We start from the raw sequence: 18,244 nt of genomic DNA, 5'->3' as shown, positions 1-18,244 counted from the left end.
GCTCTGTGCAGCCCAGGGCTCTCAGAGCACACCTTCTCCTCTGCAAGCACTGCTGTGCTGCCAGCAAAAGCCCTACTTGAAAGTGCTTTGTACACACATTTCAGAGAACATCATAGCCTTGGTTGCCATTTCCCATCCATAGAGCAGTGACTGCCTGTTCCCCAGGTGCTGCTGGGTGTACTGCACAGAGGTGTACTAACTCCCCTCCCTGATGCTCCCATTCTATTCTGCAACAAAATAAAGGATTTTATTTTCTGCATCTTGTGTTCAAACTGACACCCTTTATCTATGGACCTGATTTCTCTCTTGCCTGAACTGTGTGTTTTCCTTCCTTTCTACTTTAAGACGGGCATAAAATAAGCCTCCTTTTCCTACACCCACGTCTATGCATATGGAAATTGTTACACAAGTGATGACATAATCCCGCAATGCACCACACCTTCACCATCAGCGACACAATCCCTATTTCCTCAGATGAAAGAAAGCTGTTATATACCCATTACAATGCATGCAGGAAGAATAAGCAGCAAACCCCAGGGCCTTCTGAATTTTTCTCAGTTTCCTTTTCCTTATTGTCATCATTGGTGATTTTTTTCCTTTATAGGAAAGACTTCTGCTTTTTCCAACTCTTTATTATCAGCCACTTGTGGCAAATGGTGGAAGAGTTAGTGAGTGAATGAATCACTAGTGCAACACACTGGGGAAAAAACTGACTTTTTTTCCTCTGAGTTGAACAATAATGTTCAATTTCACTAGCTCTTTGGAGCTGAAATAACTTCTAGAAAAAATACAGGTCCCAGAACCTCCTTGAAATTTACATTGACTGGACTAAGAAAACAAAACAGAACCTTTGCTTAACTGCCTGATGAACACAGTCAAAAGACTTTCCTAAACCATAAAGCGAGTGGAAGATACAGCAGGCATCATTCCTTAGAGAAATACATTTCTGGATGCAGTTATCTCCCTAATTCGAATTTTGCATGCTGGTAAGCATCCCATCTCTAAACTGATGTGCTGAGGCTCTTCTCTTTCCTCCATGCCTAGTTCTTTTTCCCACAGATGGTAAAATGGTTTGCAAACCCAGCTAAAGCAGCATCATTCTCATTGTACGAAGAGGGAAGGTGAAGCCTCAAGAAGGTGTCTGCTCTGTGCTGTTTACCAAACACAGCCTCCAGGTCTTTCTGATTTCTCTTCTAGTGATCTACCCATCAACATTTACTGTTCCTAAGGCAACAGGTTCTTCTAGGCCTACAGGGGAATGGCAAACTCTGTGCTGGGAAGATGCTAATATGCCTTGGACTACAAAAGGCCATGGGCAAAATTACTTTCCCCCTTCACGTTCCTCTGTTTTAGGGCTCCATCTCACTTGTTACCTGCTTCAGGCTCTTCATCCTCACAATGAACAGCATGTGAAAATGTGGCTGCAAGAAAACAGAAATCCTTTTCCAGAAACGTGTATGGAGGTAGCACAATAGTGTGCAAAATATGCAACTCAGCCTTTAAGTGACAACTTCATTTTACCACTTTTAACAGATATTCCTGAGAAACGCTATGTTATGCCACTTCAAGGACTCACAATTAATTTCAACTTCGAGCTCCCTCCAGCAACCACTTAAGGTCCCAGACCATGACCAATATTGTTTATATTTATGTCTAAAACTTCACAAAAGTTTTGCTGATGTAGATCTATCGGTAAAGCTGCACAGATCTGTCATAAAAAGCCAGAAATAGCTGAGAAAAGAATCTGCATCTACTTTTTCTACTTCATCTTTGTGTTGCTCTAATGCTGTAACTTTAAACCCTTCCTCCTTGCAGACCTTAAAGAATCTTTAACAGAAACATTCTAAAGCAAATTTAAGTGCAGTACCAAAATGAGGGGTTTTGGGGGGGTTATAGGGTTTTTTCCCTATCCATCCTTATCCTTTTCTCACTTTCAGATTCATCCTTAGTCTGGACTTTAGCAGTCTCTGAACCAGGGGCTAGAGTCACAGCTTTAACAAATGTATGGTACCAGGCTGAGCAGCCCACATGAAGGCACTGTGAGCTCAACACCCAACACTCCAAGAGGGCACTGAGCCTGCCACCTGATGGCAGGAGCTTTGGCCATTCCCCACTGAAACACTGTTTGGTCTGGTAACAGAACATTTTTAAAGAATCTTCCCCTGCTCTCCCAGCCTGCCTGACTGCCTCAGGGGCTGATTTAGTTTGGTTCCTAAAAACAGTCCTGGCAGAAAAAAACATATATGTTAAAGCTAGAACACAATAGCCACATCCACCCTTATGGAACGGGCACAGACTAAAGGAGTTGTCCCCTTCCTTAGCTGCTCACTATATAGAGTGATTTCCACACCCCAACACAGAAGAAGCCAGAAAACAGTGCAATATTGCTGCAAATTAAGGAAGTAAAAGAACCCCAAAACACTCCAACAAAACACTAAGAAAAAACAAAACAAAAGATCCACAACCAAAGAAACAAAAAAACCCCAAAACTAAAAAAAACCTCATTGAAGATTAGAATGGACAGCAGAAGCCCAGGCAGGGACCTGGACAGGAAGAGAGGAATGACAAATTGCCCTACAGTGTGCACTTTTCCAGCCCTCATCCAGAGGCCAGCCCAAATTCTCCACTGTTAGAAAGGTAATTCACCTCCAAAGACCAGGAAAATCTTGGGCATTCACTGCCAGTAACTTTGCAAGCCCCACTAACACATTCACTAGGTGCAGGTCCCTATAATCATCCAGTATTGGACCTCAGCTGAGATTTTGAGTCTGCATGTCCACACTTTGAAAACCAATTCAAAAGCTCAAACCCTGCAAAAAAAGGAAAGAGCAAATCTGACTCCCTGCTCCAACCAAGAGCAGATGTTTAGAAACATTAGTAGCCCAATACAGGTTTCTTACCTCCCTCTGAGTCAGGCTGTTGTTGGTCGTTCCCAGGGAAAAGTTGCTCATGTTCTCCTATAAAAAATGTATTTGTTTTAGAAAGTATGTAATAATGACCCAGAAAAAATAACTACAGTCAAAGAAAACTTACTCCTTTACCTCTCCAATGAAAGACTACACTGACACAGAATAAAAACTGCCAAGCCCAGACCAAGCACCAGTCTGATTTCCAAACATCTGTGAGATTATCTTACCTGAGCGATTCACCAGACTGTTATTCTGAGCAGCCCTTCTTTCTGCTCCAGACTTATTTTTATCTGCACAAAAACAAATAGAATATCTGGAGAAATTACTCAAAAATTAAGTTTTGTGTCTTTGAAATCTTGTTGACAGCCTCCATCCATTCCATCCCCCTCTCCAACCCCTCCCAAAAATACACTTCACTGAGAACATGCAACAGAATACTCAACTTAGAGGAAAAACAAAGAATGAAATACTGTTTTGAGGGAAAGACAGACAGTGAGAGATCAACAGAATGTGTCTCCTGAGACAGCAAATCAGAACACATGTAATCAAATCTAAGGTGGAGCTTAACAAATTCTGATTATACGTCTTGTACTTAAAACAGCAAACTTCTGCTGTTTGATTATACCCGTACAATGCTTATCCTACCAAGGTACAACAGGTTTATTTTCTTGCATGTTCAAAACCTCATTGTTTCAAGGGAAGTAACTGAATTGTTTTGATTCTAATTGATGGTCAGTTTTGAGTGACATTCTTTGTGTGTCTGCACCACGAGCAGTGTTGTTTAGCATCACCAACATGAACAAGGACACAGAAGGCACTTTCAGAAAGTTTGCAGATGACATTAAATTGGGGAGAGTAAGGGACATGCTGGAAAGCAGGGCTGCCACTCAAACTGGCTTCAACAACCTGGAGAAACATACTGGCAGAAAAGATGTGATATTCAAAGTCCCCAATGTCTTAAGTCACCCCATGGACCCCTACAGGCTGGGCTCTGCCTGGCTAGGAAACAGCTCTGCAGGAAAGAACCTGAAAGTATGAACAAGCTCAACATTACAAAGAAAAATGTGCCCTTGCAGTAGAAGGCTTCCAAATACTGGGCTGTGTTAGCAGAAGTGAAGGCAGCCCATCAGCACAAATAATTCCTCCTCTTTGTTTAATATTTGAGACACTGCATGTGGAGTACTCCCTCTAGTTTTAGTCTCCCAGTTAATGTAAAAACACCATCTTTCTGAAGTTAGCCCAACAAATGTCCACCAAGATGTCTAGGGGCAGGAGCTGTGCAAGGAGGTGCTGAGAGAATTTGGTTTGTTCATCCTCAAGAAGGATAAGAGGATGATGGCTATCTGCAGTCTACAACTAACTACAGAAAACAAAGGAAACCCCTTTCAGAAGTACAGAACAAAAAAAAAAAAAAACAAACCAGGAGGCAATGGCTACCAGTTGCCAAAGGACAATCCCTAACAGAAATAAGGAGAATATCCTTCCCTTCAAGAGTGATTCAGCACTTAAACAGTTGCTGAAAGAGGCTGGGAAACTTCCACCTTTGCAACTATTCAAAGTTTGACTGGACAAGGCCTTAATCAACTTGATATAGCTTTGAAGTTGGTCATCCTTGGAGCAGCAAGTTGGATTAAACTTCCCGAGATGTCTTCCCACCTAGTTTATTTTATGATTCCATGCCAACAGAAACTAAATGGACAATGGACAGGAAAGCAAAAAGTCCACATACAAGAGATACCTATTTATGTCCTGATTAGAATACCATCAATTAGTCCTTCCCAGATGGGAGATGCATCCAATACTCTTCACCCTGCAGCCACCTCCAAGTGGTGGCCCCATCTGGAAATCAACATGAATCCTCCATGCAGAGCATGCATAGGATAAAGAAATGTCCCTGTTTGGGATGCTCCTCAATACAAAGAGAAAAGGTGCTGTGCTCATCTTTTTCAGATCAGAAGACAATTTAACACAGAAATCCAAAAATGTGGCAGAAAAAGACACACAGTGATCGCCTATAATTACTATTTTTGATGAAACTGTCAGATTTACAAAAGAGATACTTGAATTCAGTGTAGGGATGGATCAAAAACCAAATACAGAACTCCAAGATGACGGCAGTACAGGCTGCCAGGAGGCACAGAAGCTCCCATTTATCAGTTGACCACACTGAGTTGTCAGATTAGACTCGGTGTGTGATATTCAGATCTGGTGTAAGCCTGTCCCAACAGTAAATATGATCTTCATATTTACTCAAAAAGGCTGTGAAAACACACTCAGGTAGAAATGGGAGAGGCTACAGATACTTGGTAAGTAGAAACACACTGTAAATCAAACAACCAGTCTGAAGGAGAACTATGCAAACACAAACTGCAGTGTTTCTTAGGACTCAGAGCCCAGTGTCAGAATGCAAGAAAGTTCAGTACATTATTTCCTTCAATTCTATTAATTTTTGCCTAAATTGGACTAGTTTCTTTTACTGTTTTTACAAAACACTTGATGGTCAGAAATTTTCATACGTTCTACAGAACCTTAGATGAGTACAATCTGGAAGCACATAAAGCTCAGTTAGGAAGGGTTATGCATACCTTTCTTGTATAGGAATGCCACGATTCCTACTGCTATTATAATAGATACAGTAATGAATCCAATAAGAATATTTCTGTTTCGTTTGTAAGAACTGCCTCCTTTAAAAAAAATTTAAAAAGAAAGACTGGTTAGTTAAAAAGCAATTGTATGACACACTGGTTCAGTAGAGATACAGCCCCAAATATGTTTTATAGCTATTATAGCTATTTTTTAAAAAGTAACCTCAACAAATTAATGCACCAGAGTCATGTATTAACAAAACCCTAAGCCATCTCCAGGTCAGTTACATGTTAAGTACCTAAGGCACATCACCACTTGAAAGGCAATAGGCATTCCAGTTCTTGGCCTATGAAAGGCTGAGCCAGATTTCAAACCAATGAAATTTCAGCAAATATCTTGTACTGGGTTTGCACTGCAAGGTTTTGATGGTTTCTGTGAGAAGATGCCAGAAGCTGCCACCATGGCAGACAGAGCTAATGCCAGGTGGCTCCAAGCTGGATCTGCTGCTGGCCAAGGCACAGCCCATCAGTGACTGTGGTAGTGTCTCTGGGATAACACTTCTAAGAAAGGGGAAAAACTGCTGGACAACAGCAGCAAGGGTGAGAGGGGAGTGAAAATTTGTGAGAGAATCTGCCCAACAGACACCAAGGCCAGTGCAGAAGGAGGTGCAGGTGCTGGAGCAGAGATTCCCCTGCAGCCCATGGAGGACCCCACATCAGAGCAGGTGGATGCCCAAAGGAGGCTGTGGCCCCATGGGAAGCCCACACTGGAGCAGAGTCCTGGCAGGACCTGTGGCCCCTGGAGAGGAGCCCACGCTGGAACAGGTTTGCGGGCAGGACTTGAGACCCTGTGGGAATCCTGCACTGGAGCAGTTCATGAGGAACTGTGGCCTGTGGGAAGGACTCATGCTGGAGAAGTTCATGGGGGCTGTCTCCTGTGGGAGGGACCCCACACTGGTTCAGGGGAGAGCGTGAGGAGTCCTGCTCCTGAGGAGGAAGGACAACATGCAATGAGCTGACTGCAAGCCCCATTCCCCGTCCCCCTGCGCTGCTCAGGGAGACCAGGTAACAATATCGGGAGTGGAGCTGAGTCTGGGAAGGAAGGAGAGGTTTCAGGGAAATGTTTTAGATTTGCTCTTGTTTCTCATTATCCTGCTCTGATTTTGACTGGCAATAAATTAAAACTCATTTTCCCAAAGTCAAGTTTGTTTTGCCTGTGACGGTAACGGCTGAACGACCCCTCTCTGTCCTTACCTCAACCCATGAGGCTTTTATTTTTATCTTATAGCTGCTGGATGACTCACTTGGAGTGGCTGAATAGTTTCACTCCAATTCATGGAGAGCAGTACAAAGAGGACAAGTTGTCAGCATTAATTACATAAGGCCAGAAGGTTCAGAAGATATCTTCTAAGACCTTCTAATCTTTACTATTACTCAATCAAGTCACAGCTAAAGGTTTTATTCTGTGGAGATCCCTGCAAAAAGTATCTTTCCAGGGGAATCAAACTGTCATCCTCATACTTTTCACGAACTTTATACACACTTTTAGCAGACAAATCACATCTGATGCATTTTACTCTTTAAATTCAACTTCCTAGGAAGTCAAGACAAACCTTACAAAGGCCATGCTGTTTCCCAAACAAACCTCTCAGACCTGTGTTTGCAACATGACATATTTATTACCTTTTTCCTCTGGAAGGCATTGAATCAAAGAGATTTCAGAGCTCCTTTCTGTTTGTGAAAATGTAATGATACATGTAGCATTGATGACAGTACGAACATTCTCCAAAGGGATGGAAAGTTCCTGATTTGGATAACTGCGTGGATCATTATGGAGCTTCCAAGTATAATTCAGAGACCCCTGGAAATGTGCTGTACAGTTTAATACAAGTTCACCACCGCTGGTGTTGCAACTTATTTTAGGTTCTGGAAGTGAATCTAGAAGAAGAGAAAACATTCTGTATTACTTTAGTTATAAGCTATATATAATTTCAGCACAGGACAAGGGCTGGAGCAACAAAAGCAGCAGGAGAGTGCATAGACAAAAGTGTGGGGGGGGTGTGCACACGTGCATGAGAGAGAAATGTGTTTCTGAAAGTTTCAGAAAGTTTCTGTAAACCACCTGTTTGTGGGATCTCCCAGGCCTAGCCCAAGAGTCCTCATGGTTCACCATCCATAGCACTAATAGACACTCTGGTCACATGTATTTCCCAAAGACTGCTAGTGGGGCTGAGTAGATCTGCACAGGATGATGCCACAGATATTCAGGCATGTACAATACGCCTGCAGGAATATCTCCAAGAGATATATAATGCCTGGGATTACCTGGTCAGCTTGCTCAAAAGTTTGGTTGTCTCCCTGAAAGTGCAGTGTGCCACCAACACACGTTCTCAAAGTCACCCCAAGGTGAGTAATGACGGGCACACAAATGAGATGCCACCTTTGAAAATTTGTTCCAAGTGCCTAAGCAACTTAAAATAGAGACAAAGAACAGCCCCCTCTGTTTCTGTTTGCTTCTCTGACAAATATACAATGCCCTTTCTAGACGTTTTAAAGTGAATAGTGGTTCACATTCTTTATGCAGTTCTTCCAGTACTTACCCAACACAACAAGTACAAAGTTTAAGTAGTGATCTTTCCCAGAATGCCGGTACTGTAACTCATATGTGCCAGCATCATTCTTCTCCAGGTGAACTATAGTGAAGGACCCATTTTCCGTAAGTACACTCCTATTCGAGAGAAGTCCAAAATATGTCGGTTTGTTTTCCCCTTCCCATTCAGCCACTTTATCCTTGCCTTTCCTCCAGACAGTTTCCACTTTTTTTTTGTCTATTTGTACTGGAAAAGTAAAATTTTCTCCCACAATGCCAACTACGTCCTTACAGTAGATGTGAGCTATAGGGGGTGAGAAAAAAAGAAAAAGTTACTTCAACAATTGTTTTATAAAACACTGCTTGACTAATGCCACATGCAATATCATATACATTCAAATTTAGGTTAGTTTGTAACTTTGTGATGTGCTTCTAAGGTACACATCAGTTAAGAATTACCCAAACCCAGGCTGTCAGCACAACTGTATGACAGGCATGGCAAAGAAATCCAGTTTCCACATTCTGGTCCCAGGCCGAATAATTGCCCTGATGATCTTCCCTATCCTAAGCCCCTCTATCCTCAGTACTTGCCCTCTGTTAACTTGAATTAGGCCTCCTGCCCATGATCTGGTGAAAAACATTAAATGAAGAATTGTCACCACCAAAATCTGTTTCAGCATCTTGTTGTAGAACACCCAGACTGAAGTTCCCGCTGATCAAATGAACTGCAATTTTTCGAGTATGAATATTGACAGTAAAAAGCACACTTCTGACACAAAACTGCTACTGAGTTCAAAGCACCTGCTCTGAAGTCATGGGGTTATTAGGGATCTCCCTTGAAATGTCACTTAGGGAAGTTTATTTCACAGTCAATATATGGGAAACAGCATCCCATCCTCTGAGATCTAGGAGAGCTGTCAGCAAGAATGAAGCTGTTCAGAAACCTCCACTGCTCTCACTTCTGAGTCAATTACATTCTGCTAAAAATGCCCAAGCATTCAACATAAATAAATCACAACAGAAGAGAGATATTTTCCCTAATTTTCACTGAAAACAGCTACATTTGTGAGAAAAAACCCTACTGATCTAACAGACAAAATCCTGCTGCGGGGAAGAGACCACAACCTTTAAACCATCAGCATCTCTGCGTCTCTGCTTCAGTCTTCAGCAATCACCTTCCCCTTCCAAATGGCTCCAAATGGCTCTAAAACAACTGCAAGATCACTGCCATGGCAGACAGGAACACAGACAAAAACACCTTGGCACCGAGTTCAAGTGACACTTGCATTTAGAAATCGATTTTGGTCCACAGTAGCTGATTAACTTTTTACTTGTACATTGAAGGAAGGGCATGGTTAAGACACAGATGAGGTCTCCTATTAAGGCAGGATTCCCAATCCGCACCACGTAAAACTTCCCTTTAAACAGTAGCTATGCATGGTGAAACAAATATTTCAGAATTCTACTCCTTGAGCCAACTGGTTCCAAGTGACAGCTAGTATACTGGATTTTTATCTTTTTTTATTTATTCCTAAGTGGCATCAGTTTAAGGACCCATGTCAATTCCTATATCCTACAATTCCTATATCCTGTATCCTACAGTTCCTGTATCCTGACAAACAGAAGGTCAGCTAGGCCTTCCTTTCCCACTGGCAAAGGACAGTGCTCACCAGCTGCTCTGCCACACCATAGACACAGAATTTCTCTGACAGGGCAATGAACGCAAGCAATAAAAACTTGCTGCCATGTGCTTGGCTGGGGAACTGCACACACGTCTTCTCTATGCCTTACTTTTTATGCAATATCCAATCTGTTTGCAATTTACCCACAAAAGCACTCTTCTCGCACCACTGGAGTTGCAACTCCTTGTTGTCGGCACTTACACCGTCGCCTTTTCCAGGCACAGGAATTGTAGAAGTAATCAGGGTAAGCTATCAACTCCCACATCTTGTCAGCACAACCTATCTGCTTTCTCTGTATTCTGTTCAGGCAGATTTAAACATTTTACTTGAGCTTCTTTCCACCTACCTCAATTAATGATTTCCAGAAGAAAAAAGAAACTCCAAACTTTTGTGCCTGGAGACCACAAGATTGCAAGATGCTGGGTAGGGTGGAATGCTATCTTGATCTGACGAAGCCTGGAATCTTGTTAGAGACCTCTGTTTCATAAAGACACTTTCCAGGAGCGCCTATTCCTCAAGAAGTCATCCCTCACTGCCTAAGAACCTATGGTATACCTAGCATGAAGGAAAACTCCCTGTTCTTCCCACTGTGAAATTCTACCTCTCGGTAGCTTTGGCTCCCAGACACAACCAGGCTGTGGAGGCTTGACATCAGCATAAGCCAAACCACGGTGGCTGTTGACAAGGGCCTTCAGCAAGGACAGCAGCTGTTTGCTGGGCACTAAGAACAGGGGCAAGGACAGCCACCACTGCTCAGCCAACCACTTAGAACTTCCTACACTTGGGTGTCGATCCAGGAAAAATGCTCCATGTCTTTACTCTCTTTCAGTTAGTTGTAAGTGCTAGGCTGGAGTTATGAGAGCAAAATTGTTGCTTCTTCAAGCCCAGGAGTGAGATTGAAGGAATGAAGAGCTGAGAAGAACCCAGATTTTCTCTCCACAGGTTCTACATGGCACCCAGGGAGGCACTGTGGTCTTCGGCACACTCTCTCCTTGCTGGCAGGTCCAGCAGTAGGACAAGGAAAAGGTTATTCCTCAAGGATAACAGTCATCTCTTCCCACCTTAAAACATCCAATCTCTGGTTTTGTTTCCCTGCTTCACTGGTCAAGTGAAAATGTGAAGAAGTCTCCCAGTCAGTGTCATCAGCTTCCTTTTTTCAAAGAAATACAGAAATGTTGCTTAAGGTCATAACCACACATCTTAGAGCTTCTGGAAAAAGCACGTGCCATCATGTTTTCAAAATTCCAAATAAACCATTCCCCATCTTTTCTACTTCATTTTATATGGAAACATATTTCCTGTTTCACAGTGGTGAGCAAACAGGGAGAAGTGACAACCAAACACTCTCTTACACACTCTTTTTGAAAAGCTAGAACTGGCTTTTCTTTCATTTCTCTGCTTTCTCCCTCTCTCCCTATTGTAGCCTATCATTCCAAGATAAAGTTCACACAACAAAATAGTGCCTTGTTAAGGCCTCCAGTAGCCTCTACAGAAACCCTCAGACTACCTGCTCCTGTATCTCCTAAAACCCTCTCCAAATTCCTTCTTATGCCAAGTCTTTGTGCTCTTTCCTCCCAGTAAAATCACATGCTCAAAGTGGCACAGGTAAAGAGGAGCTAACATTGCGTGGGCAAAGCCTCTTCTGCAAACCCACCTTGCCTACATCATCTTCTGCTCCCACTTCTCCAGCAGCCAGACCCACACAACTCAGCGCTGTACTCGAGTTTTACTCCCCAGTCTAATTATGACTTTTTCAGCATTTTAGCAGGCTAAAGGTATCCATATTCCATAGGACTAAGTAGAACTTAATACTTCATTTACCAGCAAAAAATGCTTCATTACTGTATTTGTCACCTGGTTTGACTTTCTTCGCTATTTTTCTTGGAGCTGACATAAAGCCTAGTTATTTTGAAGAACATCCGTAAGCTAGGCCCTTTTTATTTTTAATGCTATCATTAATATTTTTGGACTCAAATACCTATTTGAAATACATATAGGTCTATACATGCAGCAGCTAGGTTCCCCTATTAGCATTAAGACACTAACATTCCACCTGCTGAAACTGGGTGGAAAAGTCCTTACTAATTAGCTGACGGCAAGGAACTATTTGCTTCAGGAGAAAGGCTTTCTAAAGAGTAGATTTTTCTTTTATATGTAGTAAACTTCACAACTACCCTTCTCTGCTGCCTTTTTAAAATTTTGAATTCTCCCAGCAACTGTAACCAGCAGACAATTATGTTCCCTCCTAACCCTCAAAACCACCAGGTGCAGAAAAACCCGAAATAAATGTTCAGTCCAGAAGGACTGTGGGAATATTCACCATCGTCCTCTTAATTCCCCCACAGGCCACAAACACAACCCACTTCCTAAACTCCAGTAAGAAAGCACTTAGACCCATGGTGTAAAAGCACAGGCAAAAGCTACAGCCATGAGAGAGAGAACACAGGTGACAATAAGACGCAGCAGCAGCCCAGGCTGTTGCAAGATAAAATCAGATTTGTGCAAGAATGAATGCAAATCCTACATGTAACATCCAAAGCAGAGGTGCTCTCCTGCATACTGCAGCACGTTCACAGACGTGTGTGCTGCTTCCCTGGACAACATGGGGCTGCATCTACAGAGCTCTACACAGCAGCAAAGGCAGGACCCAAGGGTGGCACCTACCAATAGACCTGGGTCCCTCCCCACCACGAAATCCATACCTTCAGTCATAGCCCTCAGCAAGGGCCCAACAACAGGCAGTATTCCCACGCAGAGGCTACCTAGTCATTTTTAAACTATGCTGGTGACCAAAAGCATGGGAATGACTTACCTATTCCTCCTTCTGCATTTTTTTGTCTGCCCGTTCCTGCAGTGAAATAGGCCTGCAGACAGTGCAATCTGAATCGTTTAAGATTCACCCCCCCCACCCCCCACACTCCAACTAAAGAAACAACAAAAAACCACAGAAGGACTGTAATTTCCAGATGTGACTCACTGTGGGAACACCAGTGCTCGTGCAGGGAATGGAGCGGAAGCGAGCGAAATGTGGAAGAATGAGGGTGAGAGTACAGAGGAGGGGCGAGCACTGATCTCTGTGGTGACCAGCAACAGGACCCAAGAGAATGGCCTGAAGTTGTGTTAGGGGAGCTTTAGGCTGGGTATTAGAAAAAGGTTCTTCACCCAGAGGGTGGTTGGGCACTGGAACAGGCCAGGGAGGGAGAAGACTGCGAATCACCACTTTTAGCAGTGGTAAACTATTACAGAGGATCATTGTGTCCTGCGGATTATTGATTATTTACAGTCTCTAAGCTTTGCTTAGGGACAGAACTAACCTGCATTTAAGCCTGCCTTGAACTATGAAAAAAAGTAGCAGTTTGAAAGCAGTCCAGAGACACTGGAACAGGCTGTCCAGAGAATGGATGCCCCATCCCTGGCTGTGTTTAAGGCCAGTCTGGATGGGGCTCTGAGCAATCTGGTCTAGTGGAAGATGTCCCTGCCCATGGCAGAGGGATGGAACTGGATGATCATTAAGGTCTCCTCCAACCCAAAGCATTCTATGATTCCAAATCCTCTGGTCACTTATTCCCAGCACCAAGACAGAAGCACTTCCTACGTTGTACAAGCACAGTCTTCATGTAGACTCTGTGATCAACAGTACTGAGAAAATAATCTGTCTTAGTAATTCCTTCCTTCAATCGTGTTTGTTTTCAGCCAGATCATATTTGCAGTTCTACTTCCAAAGGATGGCACAAACTGATGCCATAGACAGGAACTGTTCTCGACCTGTGGCAACACCACCTTAAACAGACTCCAAATGACAACCTCTGCCTCTTACAAACTCTGTATCACCCAGCCACACTACCCTGAACTGGATCTCCTGAGGTTGTAAACAGAAAGGAGGACCACTAAGGAAAAAACCAAAAATAAACAAACCTAAACTCACTCTTTTTTTTCTTTTCTTTTTTTTTTTTTTTTCCCTCTTATGAACACCTTTAACATACTCAGGATCAAAGGAGTCTGTGAATGAAATCCAGAGATAATCTTGGCTCTCTAAAGTCTAAGACCTTAATTATATTAAGGAAAGAAACTATCAGAAAAATTTTTTACTGTGTTCATCCTGTAGTGTTAAATAGCAATGGCAAAAATATTGTTTCATTTTGGCTTTAATATGACATAACAACCTCTTATCAAGAGTTTTTAAGCAGAGGACAGAGATTTGGTTTGATTTTTTTTTTTCCTCTGTGAGGAATTTATAACTTCCTCTGTTTATTTAGGAAGATTCACGAGTAAGTGGACAGGATAACACAAGCAAGTGTCAGCTTCACAGTGCTGATAACTGGTTTTTCCATTTATACTATTTTAAATTTAAATTGACATTTCTATTAGCAACATACAAAATAACCACATTCCGCAAACAACCTGAATTTGTTAGGAGTCCAGGTTTTCCTACATTCATCACAATGCCTTATGGTGTAGTTCCTATGACACTTCTCATGCAGAGAGTGGAGAGACACAGAAGAAACACTGAACAATCCCAGTGTGTTTCTGATAAATAAAGATGTAGAAAGGAGCATATATTTGTGTGTACAGAGAAAAAAAAAAAAAAAAAACAGGAAATTTAAAAATAATAATAACAAAAAAATAAGCCAGCTCAAACTTGTGGAGCTGCCTAATGACACAGACACAAGAAGCCACATTGAGGGAAGTCTGGTTTCTATGCTGGTCACTCTCAGAAGAAGTCTGAAAGAAAAATCATTTTTATCAGCTCTCAGGTTGCCAGTCTATGCTCAGTACTGGAGATGGCAACTTCTGCTTTTAGGTGAACCGAATTTTCTCAGTCTAACTCAATTTTTATGAAGAAGTTAAATTGAGAAACGAAGCAAGCATTAATGCAAACATACAATGAAAATGGCATTAAGGAATCCATCTAAATATGCAAGAACTAGAAGGCAGTAACACTGCATAAAAAAGAGTTGATGCTCAGAACACTGAAAGAGTTCTGTGGCTTTCAGATGAGCCTTAACACAGGCACAGAAGGCTTCTAGTGCTCTAGTTCACATATCCAGCTTACTTCCCACATCCCCTCTGCTTTTGGGGCAGGATCCTGGTGCAGCTAAAGCAGGTAGAAGTTGGGCTGTCATCTGCAGTGCAACAGAACTGCATCCCCCCAGGTGTGGCTTGCACAGTGATCCTCCTGTTGGTGTGGTATTATTTATTCACCTCCTCCACAGGGAGGACGTAAAGATCTCTCTGTGGGTTCCTTCATCAAACTAGGCCACAGACACCACACTGACTTTCTTTCCACCCACATACAACATCCAGGATCCCAAATCTGTGTTCAGTTTTTGTCTTGAACTGCCAACAACTGAAGGAAGATGCTCACGGTAGGTCTAAAATCAGTCCTTCCATAGCCTTGAGGTGAGGATTTGTGATGTAATTGACAAGTTGAGGTTTCATCAGATAAGAAACTGACTTGGCCTGGCATTGTGAAAAGCAGGCATCCCTGTGTGGTGAGCAGGAATTCTGAAGACACCTGAGCTACACTGCAATTTCTGTCTTTCACAGGGGGAAGAAGAAAAGACATCTTCTCCCCTACTCCAGACATTCAGCAACGTGACTGGGGTAAGTGCAGTGCTTTGAATTTGGATGGAGAAAGGATTCCGGAGGGGAAGGCTGACAAAGGATGAGGATCTACCAACAGCATCCTGGTGTTTAGAACAGGTGTTTGCAAGGCTAGAAACTTGCATGCCAAGTTGAACTGCTACTGATTTACTTCACATACTTGGGCAGATCAGTCTGACTTTCGGGTTCTTTCTTGATTTTCACATATCGAGAGATGATGGATTATTGTACCTTGTTGAAATTAACATGAAACATTTACACGTAGTCAACACGCACATTAACAGCAATAATGCAAGCATACAAACAAAAAACATGGTGTGAAACCATGCCTATTTAGTTTAGTGAACAACAGTAAAGTGCATTCCCTATCTCCTGCCCTAATCAACCACTTAAGAATCAGAGTTTTACAGAGAAGACAACAGAACTAGCTAAGTCTTCCATTAAAGGAGGATGTTATGATACTTGCAGCCACAATTATTCTCTACAGGTGTTCAAACACCATCACCTCTTCCTTTCAATTGTATACTCTCTGGAACCTGGAATTTTTTTTTTTTTTTTTTTCCTAGGTAAGCCTATAGCAGGTGGACTGAGATGGGCAGAGTAGCAGCAGGCTGACTTACATAATGCAAGGTAGCAAAGGGTGTGGAGGCACAGACAAAGTCACAAGATACTCACTTAATCACGCATTAGTCACACTCATTTAGGATACTCTGCAAGAGCACTGCAGGTGAGGTAAGAAATTGCAGCTAAGGCTTCACATGGGCAGACTCGTGCAGGTGTGCAGTGTCCTGGCTTCTCTGCTGGTCCTCCCTGCACACCTGGACCCCCAACACTCTCTTACAGAACAGATCTCTCCATACCAATTAAATAAAGCAAGTTCAAGACCTCTGGAATAGTATGAGGAGGAAATCACAGGGAGTTGGTCCAAACTCTCGGCAGCAGAGAAGTTCCTTTTTTAACAGGGGGATACAACAGCTCCTATTTTAGGCACATCCAGGAAACTCCCCAAAAAAAAACCCCCCAAAACTCGAAGTCAGAAGAATTCCCTTAGACTAAAGGAACGATGACATCTTCACAGATTACAACATGCTTTTTGGCCCACCTAGCAATAGCAGCTCGCTCTGATGACAACACACAAGTTTGTACATCCATCTTCAATTTCAAAAATGAAAAAATTTTGTTTATACTTCTCATGTTCACAGCCCAATGCAAGGGCTATGCATGTAAGGATTATGCTCCTAAGGACAGAAATCCACATTTGGATTAAGAAAGCCTTTGATTAGTATTTCAACAGCAGTTAATAATAATAGTTTACTACTAAAAAAAAAAGTACCAAAACAACCACCAACAACAAAACCCAAACCAAACAAATCCAACTGCTAGAAAAACCCTCAAAACAGCACAAAACGATTGAGAACTTCAATGTTTTGTGCCCACGAGCAAGAACGAACACCGAACACAAAATAAACAGCACTTTCACGTTTAGGGATGACAAGAACACTTCCACGATAAGAGCCTGTCTCCCGACTTCCCTAACCCGCTCAGGACCCTCAGGAGCAGATGGGTACAACGCGGAGGAGGCTGCCCTTGGGCTGCGGCGCCGCTCCCCTCGCAGCGCGGGCTCACCTCGGGCAGGAATCTGCGCCCACGCGCGGCTCCGCAGCCCCCCACGCCCCCCCAGCACAAGCGTCCCGCTAGTACAAGTTCGAAACAAACGGGGCACAGGAACCTGCCAGGAGCAGGGTGGGGACGTGCCGACGGCCGATGCGGCAACCGGACGGCAACTCTAGTTTTAGGCGGGGGAGGGAGACAGCCGCCCGGCTGCGCCCATGCCCCGGGCAGAGCGCCACTGTCGCAGGGCTCCTGAGGGGACGGCGGCGGCGGCTGGGGCAGCTCCCCGGGCACCTCGGAACCCCCCCGCAGCTCCCAAATCCCTGCCGCGCCCGCCGCCGCCGCTCCCCGGGGCACAACACGCCCGTCCGAATGCTCGGCCGGCCGAGGGTGCCCCGCTCCCGCTGCCCCGGGCGGCACGGAGAGAGGGAGGGAGAGAAGGAGAGAGAGAGAGAGAGAGGGAGAGAGAGAGGGAGAGGAGAGGGAGAGAGAGGGGAGGGGAGGGAGGAGAGAGGAGAGGGAGAGGGAGAGGGAGGGAGGGGGAGGGAGAGAGAGAGGGAGAGAGAGGGAGAGGGAGAGGGAGGGAGGGAGGAGGGAGGGAGGGAGAGAGGAGAGAGGAGGGGAGGAGAGGGAGAGGGAGAGGGAGAGAGGGAGAGGGAGAGAGAGAGGGAGGAGAGAGGAGGAGAGAGGAGAGAGAGAGAGAGAGAGAGAGAGAGAGAGAGAGAGAGAGAGAGAGAGAGAGAGGAGAGACAGAGAGAGGGAGAGGGACAGACAGACAGACAGACAGACAGACAGACCCTTACCCAGGAGGGGCGTAAGGCACAAGAGCGAAGCGAGCGGCCACATCGCTGCCCACGCGCTCAATGCCCGGGCGGAAACCGAAATGCGGCGGCGGCACCCGAGCCCCGCCCAGCCCCGTCCCGGCCCATCCCGTCCCGGCCCCCCGCACTGCCCCACAGCGGCCGACCCTGCCCCTGGAGGATCGCCGTGGGCGCTTCTTCTGGGGCCTCCGGGACGGGGGAAAGGGGTTTCAGCCTTCCCCCGTGTCCTGTGCGCTGTGGGATGCCATGCAGGGCCTTGGAGTGCCGGGCGGTGCCGCCGAGGGGGTTTGTGCTTCGTGGGGCGCAGCTCCAGCAAGTGCTGGCGGCAGAAGTTGTCGTGTTGCTCTTACATCGGGGGGGTTCAGCTCTGATAATTGAAAACCTGAAAGTAAATCAACCCCGTGGGGAGCGGCAGCCACACAGGTTAGGCAAAGAACGAATT

General features: G+C 44.3%; 1 protein-coding gene across 1 annotated transcript; it reads right to left on the bottom strand.

Annotated features, from left to right (window-relative positions):
• Positions 1–1,963: 1,963 nt before the first annotated feature.
• On the bottom strand, positions 1,964–17,883 carry CD58 (CD58 molecule). The gene is made up of 7 exons (XM_040091446.2): positions 17,785–17,883; positions 8,095–8,388; positions 7,178–7,432; positions 5,495–5,593; positions 3,137–3,199; positions 2,901–2,957; positions 1,964–2,810 (listed from the first exon to the last, which is right to left on the bottom strand). Exons 1-7 carry the CDS (start codon positions 17,825–17,827, stop codon positions 2,734–2,736), a joined length of 888 nt encoding a protein of 295 aa, XP_039947380.1. The 5' UTR covers positions 17,828–17,883; the 3' UTR covers positions 1,964–2,733.
• Positions 17,884–18,244: the final 361 nt, after the last annotated feature.

Source organism: Hirundo rustica (genome assembly GCF_015227805.2).
Source record: "Hirundo rustica isolate bHirRus1 chromosome 2 unlocalized genomic scaffold, bHirRus1.pri.v3 SUPER_2_unloc_BUSCO_191412at7742, whole genome shotgun sequence".
Classification (NCBI taxonomy): Eukaryota; Metazoa; Chordata; class Aves; order Passeriformes; family Hirundinidae; genus Hirundo; species Hirundo rustica.
Note: the sequence above shows the minus strand (reverse complement) of the source record. Positions and strands in the feature narration are given on the sequence as shown.